Below are 22,440 nucleotides of genomic sequence, written 5' to 3'. Positions count from 1 at the left end.
CATGTTAATGTTTTGGCAAACAGGGGGTTAATCTGCTGCATTGTACACATTTTAATTTAGTACAACCATGATTTTCTAAAAGTAGACATCCATACCCTTTAAATAAAACAGGTCTCATTTTGTTCTACCGCCGGGAAGGGTATCACCCTTTCCTAGCAGTCTTCCTTCAGTGAAGCAGCTTGAGGCGACTTTGTTGTGATTTGGTGCTATATAAATGAATAAATTGAAATTGCTATTCCAGAAATCAGCTTAATTTTTTTTAATATTACTTATTCTGCTGTTAGAGCACAACCCTGGAAACATGGTTTTGCACAGCAGCCCGTGAAGATCAAAAGTCATTTCTTTAAGGACAAGATATAACAACTAAAGGAGTGAGAGCCTGAAGTTCTGACTACATGTGGGACCAGGAGGCCCTCCTGTGTTGTGGCTGATAGGAACACACTGATGGGAGGAAACCAAGCCAAACACACAGGGTGGTTACATTCCAAAAGAGGTCCTCCCTCACAAGTCTGAACCAGAATGATGAGTTCACTTGTGCAGGAGAAGTGATTTTGTGTGAGCAGTTAGTAGGAATCAGTTGTCTCGTGTGTTCTACTGGTCTGAGTGGGATTCTTCACACTCTGTTTCCTTCTCAGTGTTGCTGACGTGGGTGAACTGCTTCAGTGTCCGACTGGCCACCAGGATCCAGGACATCTTCACTGTGGGGAAGCTGATGGCGCTCTGCCTCATCATCATCGTTGGCCTCGTCCAGATCTTCAAGGGTAACGTGCACAGCCTGTGGCTGCAGATTTTCCATCCCTGAAGGTTTTTTTTTTTTAGGACAGTAGGAGACAGGTTTCATCCGAACAGACAGGAGGACCATCAGTCAAATCTCTGTCAGAGCAGAAAACGGGGTCCTTAATCCCCAAGGTGATCCCGGTGTGTGTGTGTGTGTGTGTGTGTTTGTGTGTTTGTGTGTTGTGTGTGTGTGTGTGTGTGTGTGTGTGTGTGTGTGGTGTGTGTGTGTGTGTGTGTGTGTGTGTGTGTGTGTGTGTGTGTGTGTGTGAGAAGCACTTTGAGCATCTGCTTCAGATGGAAAAAGTGCCGTTGCCCTGCACCCCATTTGCTGGAGGGAAGGTTGTTATTGGGATTTAGTCCCAGTTAGTCGCTGCTTAGCGACCGGAGCAGTCAGAGCATCCGAGCTTGGAGCCACTTTTGCAAAGTATTTGTTGTGGTGGTCCGGGCTGCTCTCTGGGACACCCTGACAGTACATCGCAGGTACTGTGAGGTCTGTGTGGGGTCCCTGAGGTCCTCGTTGAACGTCCTGCAGCTCCGACACGTTGAGTGTTTGCGTGGTCCGGGTGTTGATCGGGTCGTGAGGAAACATGTTGACTTTGCTGACGATACTTGAAGAGTAGAACAGCTGAGTGTCGGGTGGCGTGCTGATTCCAAATGCTGTCTCTGTCTTCACCCGGCAGGGAACTACGAGGCGCTGAGTCCTCAGGTGGCCTTCGCCCTGGACCGAGCGCCGTCAGTCGGGCAGATCGCACTTGCTTTCCTGCAGGCTTCTTTTGCCTTCAGTGGCTGGAATTTCCTGAACTATGTGACTGAGGAGGTGGTTGAACCCAGACGGTGAGTTTTCATTGATCTCAGCACCATAATCAATCGTCATCTATCAGTGCTGTGGATTTACAAGTGTTTAGTTTGGATCTCAGCTCGTTTGTCCTCCAGTGTTGGCCTGGATGGTTAAGGCACCGCGTCACAGTTTAGTTTTTCCTGCTGTGATTGGACATTAAATCGTGTTTGGTGTTTGTTGGTGCATTTTGGTTTTGGCTGTGTCATCTGTGCATGCTGCGTCAGGAATCTACCTCGTGCCATCTACATCTCCATTCCACTGGTGACCTTTGTGTACACGCTCACCAACATCGCCTACTTTTCCTCCATGTCGCCCGAGGAGCTGCTCTCATCCAATGCCGTGGCTGTCGTGAGTAACGTGGTCACATGATCGGGGGGATTTCCTGTCAGACTTCTGGTTTATCTTTTAAACCATTGACCTCAACTTTACCCGAACATACAGAGATTGGGAGCGCATCAACCCCTCAAGCAGCAAAGTTACAAACAGCTATGGTATTTTCTGTAAGTTGCTGCAGAGTATTAGTCACATCTCTCTAAACAAGTGTCACAAAAAGGGAAACGTACAAGTTGCACCCGTCTAGAAGTCGCATTTATTATTCCACTAACCGCAAATTAGCAAAGCTAACTTTTCGGTTAGCTGTGCCCACCACTGGTGCTGCCGCAAGAAGTAAATTAATTTGACACTGAATTAGCTAGCAGAAGCTAACGAGTTATTTAATCTTATTGTACAAGGCACAAAACGCAAATAAACTGCTTCTTTGGGGTACCGAACAGATAACCATAGCTGAGGGGTAAACTTACAATATAATTAAACATTTGAAAACTCTTTTTTTGTAAAGATAATAGCTTTACCTTAGCTTAACCTAGCTTAGCCTTTGTTATCCTCTAATATGGAAATTAGTCATCACTTTTATTCAACACTTCTCCTTCTTTTACTGCGGTTGGCATCGAATGTAATGATGCATTACTGCCACCTTCTGTTCCAGAGCATGAACTACAGTGCCGCATTCAGTGTGCAGGAGCAGCTTGTCACACATGTACACAGTGCCATGCTGTGGCCATAGATGATAATGCAATGTTTTTTTTCATATATGTCGAGAAACTCACAACCTGATGTTTTTGAATGTACATAGCAGGACCTCATAATCCCATTTAAAAAAAAAAAAACCTGCAGCTTATAGTTATAATATAAAAATAAACTACAGTGTATATATATATATATATATATATATATATATATATATATATATATATATATATATATATATATATAAGTTAAACTATAACTGATCAATTGACAGGAAGTCCCCCCTCCCATCCATGAAAATAAAAGTATTACGTCAGCAGTTTTTGCTTTTATCAGTCAGAGTTTATACATTAGCAGGTCGTATCAATGTGTTAAATAAATATCTGATCAAAAATGGTTGTTTTTGGACTTAAGGACAAATTTTCAACAAGAAGTAGACACACTGGCTCCAGTGTTCTTTAGTTCGTTATATTTAAGACCTAACTTCTAGTCTGTTGATCACTTTTCTAATGTATGCTTATCAATGTCAAATGAATTGATGATCTGTGATCCTGTGAAGCACCTCGGGGCAACTGACGTTGTGATTTGGCGTGATATAAATGCAGCGTTTCATTGGAATCTGAGGATCCGCTGCTGATCAATAGACAAAGTTGTCGATCGATCAGCCTCCATGGCAGAGGAGGAACTGCGGCGCACCGTCTGTGAGTGTTTATCACTGACTGTGTCTGTGCTGCTGCTCTGCAGACGTTTGGAGAGAAGCTGCTGGGGACGTTCTCTGTCGTCATGCCGATCTCCGTGGCTCTGTCCACCTTCGGAGGGATCAATGGCTACCTGTTCACCTCCTCCAGGTGAGCCACAGCGCGCAACGACAGCAGCGCTCCTTCTCCAACATGGCTGCTAACGCCGTTTGTGTCTGCAGGTTGTGTTTCTCTGGAGCCAGAGAAGGTCACCTGCCGAGCCTGCTGGCCATGATCCACTTCAAAAAGTGCACGCCCATCCCCGCCCTGCTGGTCTGTGTAGGTATTACTGTCGCCACTCCGCCCGCCCACCCAGACACCTGCCTAAAATTTAGGTTACGTGACACAAGTTGACTTGGATCAGGTTCATGTCCTCAAATAACCAGTAAGGGTTGCTAATTTCCAAACATCATACAACCAGTAGGGGGCAGTGATTAACTACATCATAATTCTTACTATTGAGTTTTGGCAAAACTGACCCAGAATGCATTGTGTCATCAACATCCGGGGTTTGTTGTTGTCAGACAGCTGAACATCGGTCACATTCACACAGTGAACTGTTTGGCTTTGCAGCGTCTGGCGTTATGTTTCTACATGCATCTACAAGAACGCCGCACAAGTTTATCCAGTTTTAGAAGGCTGGGATCTCTCGAAGGCTCAGAGAGGACGCGGCAACAACACAGCGGACATATCTGTTGGTGATTTCAAGGGAACATCTAACAACAGGGTTAGCTGTTAGCGGGTTGTGTTAGTGATGTCAACTGGACAGCTAACAGCATGGTTAGCCTGTTACTTGCCAGCGAACAGTTATCATGGCTAGCTGTTAGCTGACTCTGATCTTAGCGGGACGGCGAACAGTTAGCCCAGCTAGCTGTTAGCGATGTCTGTGCTTACCTGCGTATTGATCGTTTTGGGACAAATGAAAGAATCAAGAAGCATAAATGTGATGTTGGCTATCGTTTGTGTAACGACCATCGTGGAACTCATGGAACTTTGTAGTATAGAAGTTTACGAAGACTGAAGCACCATCAGACAGCAGCGCAATATTCTCTGTGGTTGCTATGTGCCACTTCAGAAGAGGTAAAATCAGCAGGATGCGGTTGTGGACATATTTGGACATATTTTTACAGTACAACCAGAAGCCCGGCTCACTACAAATCTCAGCAAAATAAGGGAATAAAAATACTGCGCCCCCTGTGGTGGTTCGTATAATGACTATATGCTATTGGGAAACGTACACCAGCACAAAAATGAATGAATTCTAGCTGAATTGTTAAATTGTTGAGAATTGATCAGTTCTGTGTCAATGAGCAGCCGATGAGATCTAGCTCCAGATGGACGGACACCAGCAGAGGAGAAAGTGGAGAATTTTCCAAACATTTTCTGTAAAAAATCTTCTCTTTATATGCAGTAATTAATTATATTTCTTTTCCTAAGGATGTTTTCAAGTTGTTCCTTATTTGCTGTTTCTTGGTGTTTTTGGTCCAAGTCCTCAGATTGTCTCTGAGCTGGTTGACGTCTGTGTGTGTCGGTGATATTTGTTGTCTCTTGCAGTGCCTGGCCACCATCGTTATCCTTTGCATTGGAGAAACTCACAATCTGATCAACTACGTGTCCTTCATCAACTACCTGTCTTATGGCGTCACTATCGCGGGGCTGTTGTACTACCGCTGGAAGAAGCCCAACCTGTACCGACCCATCAAGGTGACACACAAACCGTCCCTCTACATCTGCAGGTTGGCGGTGCCGTTTTGTCAAGCCATGAACCTTCCGACCTTACCGTCACTCATGTTTAAGAAACGCTGGCTTGACTTGCTTCTACACAGTTCCACAAACGCGAGACTTGACCAAAACGCCCTTGTGAATCAAGGTCCAAAGATCTCAATGTCCCACCAATTGATGTACTGCAGAGTCCACATGAGGGGAAACTCGGTTTGTGGACGGTTCTGGGAATCACTCACTCCCAGACGTAAATCCAAAATAATTCACTGAAGGATTTATTGATGTAAAACAAATAACATAGAAAAGACAAATTCAAAGAAAAACCAAAGTCTGGTTCTCAACCTTCTCTTCTTTAAGTCTTCCTTTATTCAAACCATCCATGTCCATTTCAGCCGTCCCCTCTTTCTCCTCCCATTTCATGTCCAAACCACTTCACTTCACTTAGATGTTTCTCCTGCTGTTCTTCTTCTGATTCTCTTATTGTCTCAGTGTTCTCATTCTCCTTCACTGCTCTGACCTTTAACCCTTGCCTTGCTCCTTGAGCCAAATGACCCTTCTGATCCAGTCTTCCAGATGTTCCATCCAGACTTCACTCTGTGTTTTTTTTCCACGTCCAGCTCTCACTCATCCTAAATCCTGTAAACCCACCTGTCCTTGTCCTGTGCTGGTCCACAGGTGAACCTGCTGGTTCCGGTCTCTTACCTGATGTTCTGGGCTTTGCTGCTGGGTTTCAGTCTTTACTCTGAGCCGGTGGTTTGTGGCGTTGGCCTGGTCATCATGCTCACCGGCGTACCCGTCTACTTCCTGGGTGTTCATTGGAAAGAGAAACCAAAGTGTATCTACAACTTTATTGGTGAGTTTGTGTCTGAAGGAGAACTTTTGTTGTGTTTAAGGAGGAAGTGAGAGTTCAGCGTTCCCATGTTTCCTAAATTTGAAAGTTAAAATCAGTTACACGTCGAGGACACTTCTGCTGCAGCAATTTTGTCCAAGAACCATCTCAAAAACTTAGTTTTGTTAGCGGGTACTTGCACATTTTACAGATGTTCTTAAGTGGAATAAAGTAAAGAATTTATTTTTGAGTCAGCTACGATCTGACTGCCTTATTTAATTTTTTTTTTTTTTATGAGCTATGCTAGTTAGCTTGCTAGCCACCATGGTCGATATTTAAATGATTTTGTGTTGACTTGAATTAAATTAATTTGTCATTAAACGACATTATCTTTCCACTGACTGGAAGCTTTTGAGTAGTTCCTTCTTAAATACAGCACAGTTTTATAAAATATGTTTTTCATTACACTGTTAGCTAATACACTAGCTTTCTCCACGTTGAACAACGAAATCATGAAGAAAAAATTAGAGTATGCTTTCAAATTTATTTTTAAAGTGGCTTTGCTGATATTTGCATCAGAACATTTTATGTAACTAATTGCTTATTCCTCTGTCCGTGTTGCTCAGCGAGCGGACGAGCTGTAACGATAAAATCACGGAATATTTCACTGTTTATTGGTTCTTTCACAGTAGAGATTCAAATTGAGACTTTGCAGGAGGAAATGTGAGTTTGCTGTGATGGAGGTTTTGGACTCTGCACCTGTCTGTGTCTTCTTTCTGCAGAGACGATGACGTTTATGGGCCAGAGGTTGTGTTTCGTGGTTTTCCCTCAGATTGACCCCAGTGAGATGGTCAACCCATCAGAACGGACTGACCGCTCATCCTGCAGGAGCAGTTTGTCTGCACATTAAGACTTTGACCTAAAGATGTGAAGATTTTTGTGTTTTTGTCTTATGGTTGTATATTCCGTCCCTGTCCAGACATGTGATCCTGGCTGGAGAATCGGGTCAAACCTCTGACACTCCGATTGTCCTGCAGCCCTGTGGAAACGCCTGTTTTTGTGCACAGGCCCCCCCTACTTTTTCTTTGACCAAGTCGTCCAGTACAGCAGCCGGATGCCAGCTGGGTTTCCCTGTCTGTCTCCTGACGGTTCTGACTATCAGCTGGTTGAATGTTTGCGGCGTTCTATCACACCTTAAGGCCTTTTCAAACCAAGTCCAAAACAGGCAACAGCGGCCTCTAGTGGCCACAGGGACCTTGCAATTAGCAACAAACCTTAAAACTCACATGCAAACAAAAGGCCTCCCAGCCTGAACAGGTCCAGACTTCACCAACATTCTTATTTAATGTATAACAGTATAATTGCAGATTATTATGTTGAAAACTGTAAATACGGCACAAAATTGGACATTCACTGATCCTCACCTGTCAGAAACCAAAATTTCAGAGCTGAATATGCAGTAGTTTTTACGTTACTAACAGAAATTTTGTAGAGCCATTCACTGACTGACTCTGACCCACTGACTGACTGACTCAGTTTGTGACTAACTGACTGACTCATTCACTGACTGTCTCAGTTACTGACCAACTCATTCACTGACTGACACTGACCCACTGACTGACTGACTCAGTTACTGACCAGCTGACTGAATGACGCATTGACTGACTGACTCAGTTAGTGACCCACTGACAGACTGACTCACTTATTGACCCACTTACTGATTGACTCATGGACTGACTACCTTAATGACTCAATAACTGACATACTGAATCCTTGACTGACTCCCTCACTGACATAGTTACTCAATAACTCACTGACTGACTTACTAAGTGACAAACTGTCTGACTGGCTAACTTACTATTTGACTCACTCACTCACTCACTCTTCTGACTCACTGACCCATTGTCATACTTAGAATCTCACTCACTATCTGACTGAATTATTGAAAACTCATTCGCTGACTGGCTCACTCACTGTCATTGATAGATTCAAGTCTGACTTAATGACTCACTGACTGGCTGACTCACAGTCTGACTTAATGACTCACTGACTGATCCAATCACAACCTGACTTTATGACTCACTGACTGGCTGACTCACAGTCTGACTTAATGACTCACTGACTGATCCACTCACAACCTGACTTTATGACTCACTCACTCACTCACTCACAGTTTGACTTAATGACTCACTCATGGACTCACTGACTGTCTGACTCCATTATGCCTAATATACTTGGACTGCTGCTTGCAGGGAGTAACGTCATTGTTCAGGTGTTGTGTTTTTACTCACGTTTCTTTTGTTGTTAACTTGATTACTTAAAAACTAACTCAGTTTCATAAATCTTATAGATTTGGAGGAGATGTTCACTGTTTGACAGCTGCACCGTGTGCGCTATGTTTCTTTCTGTTAGCGATCTCATCCACGCGACTTCATGGTGAAATGTTTCCCAGCCAAACAAGACGAGCAGTTGACTGAGAGCCTACAGACATATTTGTGATCAGTTATTTCATACATTGATGAGTGTATTAAAGAATAATTTTACATTTTTTAGAACTCGTATTAAAACGTTGCTAGTTATGAAGTCACTGAGCGGCCATCATGGACGTTGCCTGAACCTCTGCGGAAACCTTCTGGTCTCTGGACCCAACAGTCACGCCTTCAGTGTCACATGACCTGCCCTAGCAACCGCTACTTTCTGTTCCAGACAAACATTTGATCTAGCGGTGATAAATCATGGCATCGATGGTGAAGCAGCTTCAGAAAGAAGAAAATCTCATTTTAAAAAAATCAGTGACGCTTCTCTGCAGAAGACTTTGGCTAAGTACAGTTCCGTGACTGTGACCTTTGACCTTTTGACCATCATGTCGGTGGGCTTCTTGGGGTCACCGTATCCAAAACTCCCACATCATGTTTGGTGACAATTCAGGCACTTGGAAAGAAAATACTGCATCTTTAAAAAGTGCGCCCCAGTGACATTGACCTTTTGACCCCATAATCAATATGCTTCATGGGGTAACTATGCATCATTTATTTGCCAGGTTTGGGGACAATCAGGTCAACAGAGCTGAAGTAATCTTACTCAGACTTGAACCTGATCTCATTCTAATTTTTGTTTTTGAAAAAGAAAACTGACTTAAGCTAAGCTTAGGGTTCTTCCTGAACACACAAACCTCAGACTCACCAACACTGTACGTAGTTGTAATGGGACCATTTGTGGAGGCGGGGCTTCCGGGATGATGTCATGTGATGGCTGCAGACGTTTGGACTTGGTGTGGACAGGCCGTGAGACGATTCTCTGTTCTTCCTGATTAACATAATTAGACTTTCATGTTTTTTGTGTCTTTGTGACTTTGCACAGAAGTGTGTGAGAAACACCTGCTGTTCTGCTCGCTGCCTTGCGATGGCGCCAGACTCGTATCCCTGAGACTAAAGAGTAACTCGAGTTATTAACTAACTAGTTGACTGCTGCGACTCGCCTCCATCCACACGCTCCTCAATCATTTACGAAGTGATCAGAACACTGAGGGGAAACCCGCCGCGCCGTCACTGTTCAGTTTTTTTGTTTGTTTTTTGTAAGATAAAATAATAATAACAGAAAATGTTTGAATGTGACAAACGTCGGGGCTCCAGATTTTATCAGATTATGATCCAGAACTGAAGCCACATTCTGGGTGAACACTGATTTTATGATTCAGTTTGACACCTAAACCACTAAAGTGGTTCAGAGTCCACTTAAAACACACACACACAAAACTACATTAATTAGCATGTTACACACGTGTGTGTGAGGAGGAGTCATGAGCTCGCCTCAAAAAAGGTCCTCAGTGGCTGATGTGGCATCTTTATGACATCATTAAAGACTGGGAATTAATAAAGTGTTAACAAACTGCTGCTGTGTGTGTGAGAACTGCAGTGACTACTGACACCATCTGGCTGTTTGGTGGAAGTGCACCTGAAACATATGTCACTTTGACTTGTATCAAAGTGTGTTTGTTGTGTCACATTTCAACTTTAAATCAATGAATTTTGAAAAAGAATTAACATTTAGGAATTACAGCCTTTTTTTTTCAACAGTGGCACAGAGAAAAGTACTCATTCAAGCAAAAAAATTTAGGCTTGAGTCTCCCATGTGCCTTCTGGGAAACTCACTGAAATTTGTCATTTTTAAGAAATGTGTTTGTCCATTGTAAATCAAATGCTGCACAAAGCAGAGTTTGTCTTTCAGAGTGTTTTGGTGGCTTCTGTCACTTGTCTCCTCCGTGTACACGCAGTTTTTGGGAACTGTATACTCCACATTGATTTACCTCACGAGACCGTTCTGTGTGTATTTTGTTAAAGACTGATGAACAATAAAGTTCCAGACACATTCAGTGACTTGGAAAAGTTCATGTGTTCATCTGAGTTGTCCAAAGAAAATGCTTGTAAAAGTGATGATTTGTATTAAAAATAATCCTCATATTTAGTTTGTCACTGCTTTGAAAATGGAGGGATGTATATAAAAATATCTAATTTCTAAATGGTTAATATCTTACTGTTTGCAACACGACAGAGGTTTCAGTGACATCTAGTGGTGATGTTTCAAATTACCACCAATCCAGTACCAGACCCTCACCCCTCTATTTCCAAACTCGCGCTCTTACGACAAGGCTGACGAACACCGACTAGGTAAGTGACATTAATCTGTGACACTGATCGTAAACATTAGCCATTAGCAAGCTAGCCAGTTTTGCTAACGGATCGCAATGTCTTCTGCAGTTCTTTCCGTTAGCCATCGAGCCTCGGCATGCTCTGATCACCGATAATCAATCAATCTATCAATTTTTTTATATAGCGCCAAATCACAACAAACAGTTGCCCCAAGGCGCCTTATATTGTAAGGCAAGGCCATACAATAATTACGTAAAAACCCCAACAGTCAAAACGACCCCCTGTGAGCAAGCACTTGGCTACAGTGGGAAGGAAAAACTCCCTTTTAACAGGAAGAAACCTCCAGCAGAACCAGGCTCAGGGAGGGGCAGTCTTCTGCTGGGACTGGTTGGGGCTGAGGGAGAGAACCAGGAAAAAGACATACTGTGGAGGGGAGCAGAGATCAATCACTAATGATTAAATGCAGAGTGGTGCATACAGAGCAAAAAGAGAAAGAAACAGTGCATCATGGGAACCCCCCAGCAGTCTACGTCTATAGCAGCATAACTAAGGGATGGTTCAGGGTCACCTGATCCAGCCCTAACTATAAGCTTTAGCAAAAAGGAAAGTTTTAAGCCTAATCTTAAAAGTAGAGAGGGTGTCTGTCTCCCTGATCTGAATTGGGAGCTGGTTCCACAGGAGAGGAGCCTGAAAGCTGAAGGCTCTGCCTCCCATTCTACTCTTACAAACCCTAGGAACTACAAGTAAGCCTGCAGTCTGAGAGCGAAGCGCTCTATTGGGGTGATATGGTACTACGAGGTCCCTAAGATAAGATGGGACCTGATTATTCAAAACATTATAAGTAAGAAGAAGAATTTTAAATTCTATTCTAGAATTAACAGGAAGCCAATGAAGAGAGGCCAATATGGGTGAGATATGCTCTCTCCTTCTAGTCCCGGTCAGTACTCTAGCTGCAGCATTTTGAATTAACTGAAGGCTTTTTAGGGAACTTTTAGGACAACCTGATAAAAATGAATTACAATAGTCCAGCCTAGAGGAAATAAATGCATGAATTAGTTTTTCAGCATCACTCTGAGACAAGACCTTTCTGATTTTAGAGATATTGCGTAAATGCAAAAAAGCAGTCCTACATATTTGTTTAATATGCGCTTTGAATGACATATCCTGATCAAAAATGACTCCAAGATTTCTCACAGTATTACTAGAGGTCAGGGTAATGCCATCCAGAGTAAGGATCTGGTTAGACACCATGTTTCTAAGATTTGTGGGGCCAAGTACAATAACTTCAGTTTTATCTGAGTTTAAAAGCAGGAAATTAGAGGTCATCCATGTCTTTATGTCTGTAAGACAATCCTGCAGTTTAGCTAATTGGTGTGTGTCCTCTGGCTTCATGGATAGATAAAGCTGGGTATCATCTGCGTAACAATGAAAATTTAAGCAATACCGTCTAATAATACTGCCTAAGGGAAGCATGTATAAAGTGAATAAAATTGGTCCTAGCACAGAACCTTGTGGAACTCCATAATTAACTTTAGTCTGTGAAGAAGATTCCCCATTTACATGAACAAATTGTAATCTATTAGACAAATATTGTTGGGAAGGTGTCGTAGCACGGACCCACAACAGGGGGCGCAAAGGAACGGACAATGAGTAAGCCAAAAGGTAACAATTTAATGTTGTGACAATACACAACTAAATACACAAAATCTGCAAAGTCAATTAACACCAGGTGACGTGTGGGCAGGCTCGAAGATAGGAGACCCCGATGAGAGAGAGGCCGCGTCCCACACGGCTTCCACCACCAACGGCCTGAAGAACACCGGAGCCGCCAAGTCCCGAATCCCCAGGTGACCTCTGTCTTCGACTGTCGACCCTGGTACTGCTGGCAAAAAGCAGAAACAAGATGAATGAGTGTAAGTCTTTACACTCAGTGGTTCTCGGTCTGTACACCGTTAGGAGGGGGAACCTCCACCTCCGAATCACACACTCGTGCAACGCCTGTGTAACCACTTATCTGTCCAGAGAGTAAGGCGCAGTCGTCGTCGTTAATCTCCGAAGTCCCAGATAAGGCTCCGTCCACAGGAATAGGGCTGCAAATAACACAATGTGTCAGTCAGCAGAGAATTACCTCACGGTAGTCGATTTCTCGGCGGGGAGGTGGAGTTGCGGTCCGGCTTAAGTAGTGGCGTAGATGGGTGACAGCTGGTGTGATGAGTGACAGCTGTCACTTCCTCTGGATCTGGCGCCCTCTCGTGCTTGGAGCCCGCACTCCAAGCAGGGCGCCCTCTGGTGGTAGTGGGCCAGCAGTACCTCCTCTTCAGCGGCCCACACAACAGGACCCCCCCCTCAACGGGCGCCTCCTGGCGACCGACCTGGCTTGTCCGGGTGTCTTCTGTAGAACTCGGCCAGGAGGGCCGGGTCCAGGATGAAGCTCCTCTTCACCCAGGAGCGTTCTTCAGGTCCATACCCCTCCCAGTCCACCAGATATTGGAACCCTCGGCCCTTACGACGGACGTCCAGGAGCCTGCGTACTGTCCAAGCAGGCTCCCCGTCGATGAGCCGGGCAGGAGGCGGCGCGGGTCCAGGTGTACAGAGGGGCGAGGTGTGGTGAGGCTTGATACGGGACACGTGGAAGACAGGGTGGATCCGCAGTGAAGCCGGGAGTCGGAGCTTCACTGCAGCCGGGTTGATGATCTTGAGGATGGGGAATGGTCCGATGTATCTGTCCTTTAATTTGGGTGAGTCCACACAGAGGGGGATGTCCTTTGTTGACAGCCACACCTCCTGCCCGGGCTGGTACGTGGGGGCCGGGGAACGTCGGTGGTCCGCATGGGACTTGGCCCTCGTCCGGGCCTTCAACAGGGCAGAGCGGGCGGTCCGCCACACCCGGCGGCATCTCCTGAGGTGGGCCTGGACTGAGGGCACACCGACCTCTCCCTCCACCAGCGGGAACAATGGGGGCTGGTACCCCAAACACACCTCAAAAGGGGAGAGGCCGGTAGCAGACGAAACTTGGCTGTTGTGGGCATACTCGATCCAGGCCAGATGGTGACTCCAGGCCGCCGGATGTGCGGAGGTGACACACCGCAGGGCCTGCTCCAACTCCTGGTTGGCCCGCTCTGCCTGGCCGTTGGTCTGGGGGTGGTACCCGGACGAGAGACTCACGGTGGCCCCCAGCTCCTTGCAGAAACTCTTCCACACCTGTGAAGAGAACTGGGGACCACGATCTGATACAATGTCCGATGGTATCCCATGCAGCCGCATGACGTGGTGGACCAGGAGGTCTGCCGTTTCCTGGGCCGTCGGGAGCTTCGGGAGGGCCACGAAGTGGGCCGCCTTGGAGAACCGGTCCACTATCGTGAGAACGATGGTGTTGCCCTGGGACGGCGGGAGGCCCGTGATGAAATCCAGGCCGATGTGAGACCAGGGGCGATGAGGCACTGGCAGGGGTTGGAGGAGGCCCGTCGTCCTCCGATGGTCTGCCTTGCCCCTGGCGCAGATGGTACAGGCCTGGATGTAGTCCCGGACGTCGGTTTCCAGGGACGCCCACCAGAAGCGCTGCTGGACTACTGCCACGGTCCTACGCACTCCGGGATGACAGGAGAGCTTGAACCCGTGACAGAAGTCCAATACGGCAGCTCTAGCCTCTGGTGGGACATACAGTCTGTTCTTGGGGCCAGTCCCCGGGTCCGGGCTCCTGGTCAGGGCCTCCCGGACGGTCTTTTCCACGTCCCAGGTTAGGGTGGCCACGACAGTGGACTCGGGGATGATGGTCTCGGTGGGGTTCGACAGCCCCGCTTTGGCTTCTTCTTCATGCACCCGGGACAATGCATCTGATTTTTGGTTCCTGGTCCCGGGGCGATACGTGATCCGGAAGTCAAAGCGCCCGAAGAACAGAGACCAGCGGGCTTGCCTGGGGTTCAGCCGCTTGGCGGTCCAGATGTACTCCAGGTTCCGATGGTCCGTGAAAACCGTGAAGGGCAACGACGCCCCCTCCAGCAGGTGTCTCCACTCTTCAAGAGCCTCCTTCACCGCAAGAAGTTCCCGATTGCCGACGTCATAGTTCCGTTCAGCTGGGGTCAACCTGCGGGAATAAAAGGCACAAGGATGGAGAACTTTATCAGCCTCCACGCTCTGGGACAGCACGGCTCCTATCCCTGAGTCAGAGGCGTCCACTTCTACTATGTACTGGCGATCAGGATCAGGCTGCACCAGAACTGGTGCAGTCGAGAACCGGCGTTTCAACTCCTGGAACGCGGCTTCGCACCGATCCGACCAGGCGAAGGGGACCTTGGTGGAGGTCAGGGCAGTCAGGGGGCTAACTACCTGACTGTAACCTTTTATGAACCTCCTGTAAAAATTTGCAAAGCCGAGGAACTGCTGTAGTTTCCTGCGGCTTGTTGGTTGGGGCCAGTCTCTCACCGCCGTAACCTTAGCCGGATCAGGGGCGACGGAGTTGGAGGAGATGATGAACCCCAGGAAGGACAAAGAAGTGCGGTGGAACTCACGCTTCTCGCCCTTCACAAACAGCCGGTTCTCCAATAACCGCTGTAGGACCTGACGTACATGTTGGACATGGGTCTCAGGGTCCGGGGAAAAGATGAGTATATCGTCCAGATATACGAAGACGAACCGATGCAGGAAGTCCCGCAAGACGTCGTTTACCAAAGCTTGGAACGTCGCGGGGGCATTAGTGAGGCCGAACGGCATGACCAGGTACTCAAAATGACCTAACGGGGTGTTGAATGCCGTCTTCCATTCGTCTCCCTTCCGGATCCGAACCAGGTGGTACGCATTTCTAAGATCCAATTTCGTAAAGATTTGGGCTCCATGCAGGGGCGTGAACACTGAATCCAACAGAGGTAACGGGTATCGGTTGCGAACCGTGATCTCGTTCAGCCCTCTGTAATCAATGCATGGACGGAGTCCGCCGTCTTTTTTACCCACAAAAAAGAAACCAGCACCCATCGGGGAGGTGGAGTTCCGGATCAACCCGGCAGCTAAGGAGTCCCGGATGTAGGTCTCCATTGATTCGCGTTCCGGACGTGAGAGGTTGTACAACCTACTGGACGGGTACTCAGCGCCCGGGACCAAATCGATGGCACAATCATACGGTCGGTGCGGAGGAAGAGTGAGCGCCAGATCTTTGCTGAAAACATCAGCAAGATCGTGGTACTCCTCTGGCACCGCCGATAGATTGGGGGGGACTTTGACCTCCTCATTAGCTGTAGTGCCGGGGGGAACCGAGGATCCTAAACACTCCCGGTGGCAGGTTTCGCTCCACTGCGTCACAACCCTGGACGGCCAATCTATCCGGGGATTGTGCTTCACCATCCATGGAAAACCCAGAATCACTCGGGAGGTAGATGGTGTTACATGGAACACTATCTCCTCCCTGTGATTCCCAGACACCACCAAAGTCACTGGTTGTGTCTGATGTGTGATTAATGGAAGCAGGGTGCCATCCAGTGCTCGCACCTGCAACGGTGCTGGCAGGGCCACCAGGGGGAGCCCTACTTCCTTTGCCCATCTGCTGTCCAGCATATTCCCTTCTGACCCCGTGTCTACCAGTGCTGGGGCATGAAAGGTTAAATCCCCACAAAGGATTGTTACTGGGATTCGTGCTGATCTGCGGGGTCTTTCCGCGTGTGTGTTATGGCCCACCCTTAGCCCAGTTTCTAAGGACGGGCGTTTGTAGTTTGACCGTTCAGGGCAGTCCTTCTGCATGTGCTCACAAGAGCCGCAGACAAAACACTCCCCGCGAGCCAGCCTCCTTTGTCTGACGTTCGATTGTACTTTAGCCCTGCTCGTGTCCATAGCCTCCTCAGCAGGGGGAGCTGTAGCCACACGGGGCTCCCTGGCAGTGAAGCGTGGGGACGACGTCACCTTGTCGGAACCGGAAGGGGGAGGGACGGCACGTGCCTGGTCACGCCCCCCGGCCTGCTCCCGACGATGCTCGTTTAAACGGTTGTCTAAGCGTATAACCAAATCGACAAGCCCGTCAAAATCCCGCGGTTCCTCCTTAGCCAGTAGGTGCTCCTTGAGGACCGGGGACAGTCCATTTACAAAGGCGGCGCGGAGCGCAACGTTATTCCAGCCGGACCTCGCTGCCGCGATGCGGAAGTCGACTGCATACTCGGCTGCGCTACGGCGCCCCTGTCTCATCGACAGCAACACGTTCGAAGCGGTCTCGCCTCTGTTGGGATGATCAAACACTTGTTTGAACTCCCGTACAAACCCAGTATAAGACGTTAGGAGCCGTGAGTTCTGCTCCCAAAGCGCCGTAGCCCATGCGCGTGCCTCTCCTCGAAGCAGATTAATAACATAAGCTACCCAGCTAGCATCTGATGCGTACATGACAGGGCGCTGTGAAAAAACGAGCGAACACTGCATGAGGAAGTCTGCGCACGTCTCCACACAGCCCCCGTACGGTTCCGGAGGGCTTATGTATGCTTCAGGGGACGGTGGGGGGGTTCGTTGAACGACCAGTGGAACGTCTGATACAGGCCCAGGATCAGCCAGAGGAGGAGCTGCAGCAGCGCCCTGATTGCGCGCTTCCACCCTGGCGGCGAGAGCCTCCACTCTCCGATTAAGGAGGACATTCTGCTCGGTCACTAAATCCAACCGAGCCGTGAAGGCGATTAAGATCTGCTGCAGCTCACTCAACACGCCTCCTGCTGACGCCTGCACTCCTGGCTCTTCCATTGGCCGTTCACGCTCGAGCTGACGCCCCTCGGAATCCATGACGATTGGCCGAGAAATCCTGTTGGGAAGGTGTCGTAGCACGGACCCACAACAGGGGGCGCAAAGGAACGGACAATGAGTAAGCCAAAAGGTAACAATTTAATGTTGTGACAATACACAACTAAATACACAAAATCTGCAAAGTCAATTAACACCAGGTGACGTGTGGGCAGGCTCGAAGATAGGAGACCCCGATGAGAGAGAGGCCGCGTCCCACACGGCTTCCACCACCAACGGCCTGAAGAACACCGGAGCCGCCAAGTCCCGAATCCCCAGGTGACCTCTGTCTTCGACTGTCGACCCTGGTACTGCTGGCAAAAAGCAGAAACAAGATGAATGAGTGTAAGTCTTTACACTCAGTGGTTCTCAGTCTGTACACCGTTAGGAGGGGGAACCTCCACCTCCGAATCACACACTCGTGCAACGCCTGTGTAACCACTTATCTGTCCAGAGAGTAAGGCGCAGTCGTCGTCGTTAATCTCCGAAGTCCCAGATAAGGCTCCGTCCACAGGAATAGGGCTGCAAATAACACAATGTGTCAGTCAGCAAAGAATTACCTCACGGTAGTCGATTTCTCGGCGGGGAGGTGGAGTTGCGGTCCGGCTTAAGTAGTGGCGTAGATGGGTGACAGCTGGTGTGATGAGTGACAGCTGTCACTTCCTCTGGATCTGGCGCCCTCTCGTGCTTGGAGCCCGCACTCCAAGCAGGGCGCCCTCTGGTGGTAGTGGGCCAGCAGTACCTCCTCTTCAGCGGCCCACACAACAAATATGATTCAAACCACTGCAGCGCAGTGCCTTTAATACCTATGGCATGCTCTAATCTCTGTAATAAAATTTTATGGTCAACAGTATCAAAAGCAGCACTGAGGTCTAACAGAACAAGCACAGAGATGAGTCCACTGTCCGAGGCCATAAGAAGATCATTTGTAACCTTCACTAATGCTGTTTCTGTACTATGATGAATTCTAAAACCTGACTGTAACTCTTCAAATAGACCATTCCTCTGCAGATGATCAGTTAGCTGTTTTACAACTACCCTTTCAAGAATTTTTGAGAGAAAAGGAAGGTTGGAGATTGGCATATAATTAGCTAAGATAGCTGGGTCAAGTGATGGCTTTTTAAGTAATGGTTTAATTACTGCCACCTTAAAAGCCTGTGGTACATAGCCAACTAACAAAGATAGATTGATCATATTTAAGATGGAAGCATTAAATAATGGTAGGGCTTCCTTGAGCAGCCTGGTAGGAATGGGGTCTAATAAACATGTTGATGGGTTGGATGAAGTAACTAATGAAAATAACTCAGATAGAACAATCTGAGAGAAAGAGTCTAACCAAATACCGGCATCACTGAAAGCAGCCAAAGATAACGATACGTCTTTGGGATGGTTATGAGTAATTTTTCTCTAATAGTTAAAATTTTGTTAGCAAAGAAAGTCATGAAGTCATTACTAGTTAAAGTTAATGGAATACTCAGCTCAATAGAGCTCTCACTCTTTGTCAGCCTGGCTACAGTGCTGAAAAGAAACCTGGGGTTGTTCTTATTTTCTTCAATTAGTGATGAGTAGAAAGATGTCCTAGCTTTACGGAGGGCTTTTTTATAGAGCAACAGACTCTTTTTCCAGGCTAAGTGAAGATCTTCTAAATTAGTGAGACGCCATTTCCTCTCCAACTTACGGGTTATCTGCTTTAAGCTACGAGTTTCTGAGTTATACCACGGAGTCAGGCACTTCTGATTTACAGCTCTCTTTTTTAGAGGAGCTACAGCATCCAAAGTTGTCTTCAATGAGGATGTAAAACTATTGACGAGATACTCTATCTCCCTTACAGAGTTTAGGTAGCTACTCTGCACTGTGTTGGTATATGGCATTAGAGAACATAAAGAAGGAATCATATCCTTAAACCTAGTTACAGCGCTTTCTGAAAGACTTCTAGTGTAATGAAACTTATTCCCCACTGCTGGGTAGTCCATCAGAGTAAATGTAAATGTTATTAAGAAATGATCAGACAGAAGGGAGTTTTCAGGGAATACTGTTAAGTCTTCTATTTCCATACCATAAGTCAGAACAAGATCTAAGATATGATTAAAGTGGTGGGTGGACTCATTTACTTTTTGAGCAAAGCCAATAGAGTCTAATAATAGATTAAATGCAGTGTTGAGGCTGCTATTCTCAGCATCTGTGTGGATGTTAAAATCGCCCACTATAATTATCTTATCTGAGCTAAGCACTAAGTCAGACAAAAGGTCTGAAAATTCACAGAGAAACTCACAGTAACGACCAGGTGGACGATAGATAATAACAAATAAAACTGGTTTTTGGGACTTCCAATTTGGATGGACAAGACTAAGAGTCAAGCTTTCAAATGAATTAAAGCTCTGTCTGGGTTTTTGATTAATTAATAAGCTGGAATGGAAGATTGCTGCTAATCCTCCGCCTCGGCCCGTGCTACGAGCATTCTGACAGTTAGTGTGACTCGGGGGTGTTGACTCATTTAAACTAACATATTCATCCTGCTGTAACCAGGTTTCTGTAAGGCAGAATAAATCAATATGTTGATCAATTATTATATCATTTACCAACAGGGACTTAGAAGAGAGAGACCTAATGTTTAATAGACCACATTTAACTGTTTTAGTCTGTGGTGCAGTTGAAGGTGCTATATTATTTTTTCTTTTTGAATTTTTATGCTTAAATAGATTTTTGCTGGTTGTTGGTGGTCTGGGAGCAGGCACCGTCTCTACGTGGATGGGGTAATGAGGGGATGCTGCTTCCTGGTCCCAACCCTGGATAGTCACGGTTTGGAGGATTTAAGAAAATTGGCCAGATTTCTAGAAATGAGAGCTGCTCCATCCAAAGTGGGATGGATGCCGTCTCTCCTAACAAGACCAGGTTTTCCCCAGAAGCTTTGTCAATTATCTATGAAGCCCACCTCATTTTTTGGACACCACTCAGCCAGCAATTCAAGGAGAACATGCGGCTAAACATGTCACTCCCGGTCTGATTGGGGAGGGGCCCAGAGAAAACTACAGAGTCCGACATTGTTTTTGCAAAGTTACACACCGATTTAATGTTAATTTTAGTGACCTCCGATTGGCGTAACCGGGTGTCATTACTGCCGACGTGAATTACAGTCTTACCAAATTTACGCTTAGCCTTAGCCAGCAGTTTCAAATTTCCTTCAATGTTGCCTGCTCTGGCCCCCGGAAGACAATTGACTATGGTTGCTGGTGTCGCTAACTTCACATTTCGCAAAACAGAGTCGCCAATAACCAGAGTTTGATCCTCGGCGGGTGTGTCGTCGAGTGGGGAAAAACGGTTAGAGATGTGAACGGGTTGGCGGTGTACACGGGGCTTCTGTTTAGGGCTACGCTTCCTCCTCACAGTCACCCAGTCGGCCTGCTTTCCCGACTGCTCGGGATCTGCCAGGGGGTAACTAACGGCGGCTAAGCTACCTTGGTCCGCACCGACTACAGGGGCCTGGCTAGCTGTAGAATTTTCCACGGTGCGGAGCCGAGTCTCCAATTTGCCCAGCCTGGCCTCCAAAGCTACGAATAAGCTGCACTTATTACAAGTACTGTTACTGCTAAAGGAGGCCGAGGAATAACTAAACATTTCACACCCAGAGCAGAAAAGTACGGGAGAGACAGGAGAAGCCGCCATGCTAAATTGGCTAAGAGCTAGTAGCTACGCTAAGCTAGCGGATTCCTAAAAACACGCAAAGTGAATAATGTGTAAATAATTTAGAGGTGATTCAGCAGAAGGAGTGCTTTAGTTAAGGCACGTAAAGATTACACTGGGAAACAAATCGTAATCTAGATAACTAGATCAATCTAACTGCACAGATTAAACAGCTAACAGATACAGAAAAACACCGCTGTGCTCCGGAACAGGAAGTGATACAATACCGCAGTGAGAGCCAACCACCAGTAGAGGCAAGCAAGAATGGTCCATCTAATGATTTCTTTGGGAGAAATCTTTTCCAAAAATCTTCTGAATCCATGAGCATGAATGTGGCAGACGTTCAAGGTGTGAGCCAAATGGAAATGAAGTCGTAAAAAAGTGAACTTGTCCTTTAACTTTCCACAGAATGTTTATTTCAGTGTGATGTGGAGGTCTCACGTGAGAGTTTGAACAGTGAACCGCTGTTACTGACACGTCATGGCTTTGACCTTTGACATCAGAGGCGTTTATCGTGTTGCCTTTATGACATCAAAGAGAACTTTTGGGGCATCTTGATTTCCCGCCGCTTCATGTTACATCATCACTTTGAGCAGATGTGAGTTTATGAGTTGGGAAACACAAGATGAAAGTGTGTTTAATGCACCAATCATAATTTAAGATTCAGGGGTGACACCTGAACTGGCTCCTCATTGGCTGGCTGTGTCTCCGCCCCCAGACCTTTGTTTGTGTTTTTGGCAAAGGCTGAGTCTGAAACACAACATGATGTAACAAAGCTTCAAACATGACTCCATGGCTTTGAGCAGAATGTGGAAAAATCTTCCCATAATCCCACAGTTTGAGGTGTTTACAAATAATAATGTTTATTTTTAATAATAGTTGGCATGTTTCTCTAAATGCGTTGGTAACCAGATTATTGCTGTTTACTCTGTAACTTAATGGAAGAGTTACATTTTTTGTATCCATTAGGCTGCATCTAATCCATTAACTCAATAAAATGAACACATCAAATTAATAATAATGGATCAATAATCAATCATGGCAATTGTGTTATATCTGTTGATCCTGTAGTTTAAATCCCAAAAGACTTAATAAATAATAATAAAATGCACATTCATTATTTAAAAATCATACAATGTGATTTTCTGACTTTTTATTAGATTCTGTCTCCCACAGTTGAAGTGAACCTACGATAAAAATTACAGACCTCTACATTATTTGTAGGTGGGAAAACTTACAAAATTGACAGTGGATCAAATACTTATATATATTTCAGGTGGATTCATTAAACATTAAGGCTGCTGACACAAAGTGAAGCCAAATATTTGTCTGCAGATCAAAGCGGTTCCGACGGTCCGTGTGGGAAAACTCAATGTGGCGTCAAGGTGACAACTTTTATCAAATTCTCAATGCCATTTGTCCTTAAAAGGAGCATGTTTT

The 22,440-nt window shown here is 46.3% G+C and overlaps 1 protein-coding gene across 1 annotated transcript; it reads left to right on the top strand.

Annotated features, from left to right (window-relative positions):
- Window positions 1–594: 594 nt before the first annotated feature.
- LOC117516343 (asc-type amino acid transporter 1-like) lies at window positions 595–7,475 on the top strand. The gene is made up of 8 exons (XM_034177302.1): window positions 595–761; window positions 1,458–1,611; window positions 1,840–1,963; window positions 3,386–3,489; window positions 3,561–3,657; window positions 4,933–5,082; window positions 5,776–5,953; window positions 6,712–7,475. The coding sequence occupies exons 1-8, from the start codon at window positions 713–715 to the stop codon at window positions 6,837–6,839; spliced, it is 984 nt and encodes a 327-aa protein (XP_034033193.1). The 5' UTR covers window positions 595–712; the 3' UTR covers window positions 6,840–7,475.
- The last annotated feature ends 14,965 nt before the right edge of the window (window positions 7,476–22,440 follow it).

The sequence above is a fragment of the Thalassophryne amazonica genome, chromosome 8 (assembly GCF_902500255.1).
Source record: "Thalassophryne amazonica chromosome 8, fThaAma1.1, whole genome shotgun sequence".
NCBI classification, from domain to species: domain Eukaryota; kingdom Metazoa; phylum Chordata; class Actinopteri; order Batrachoidiformes; family Batrachoididae; genus Thalassophryne; species Thalassophryne amazonica.
The sequence above is the reverse complement of the archived record's forward strand: the minus strand, read 5'-3'. Positions and strand labels throughout refer to the sequence as shown.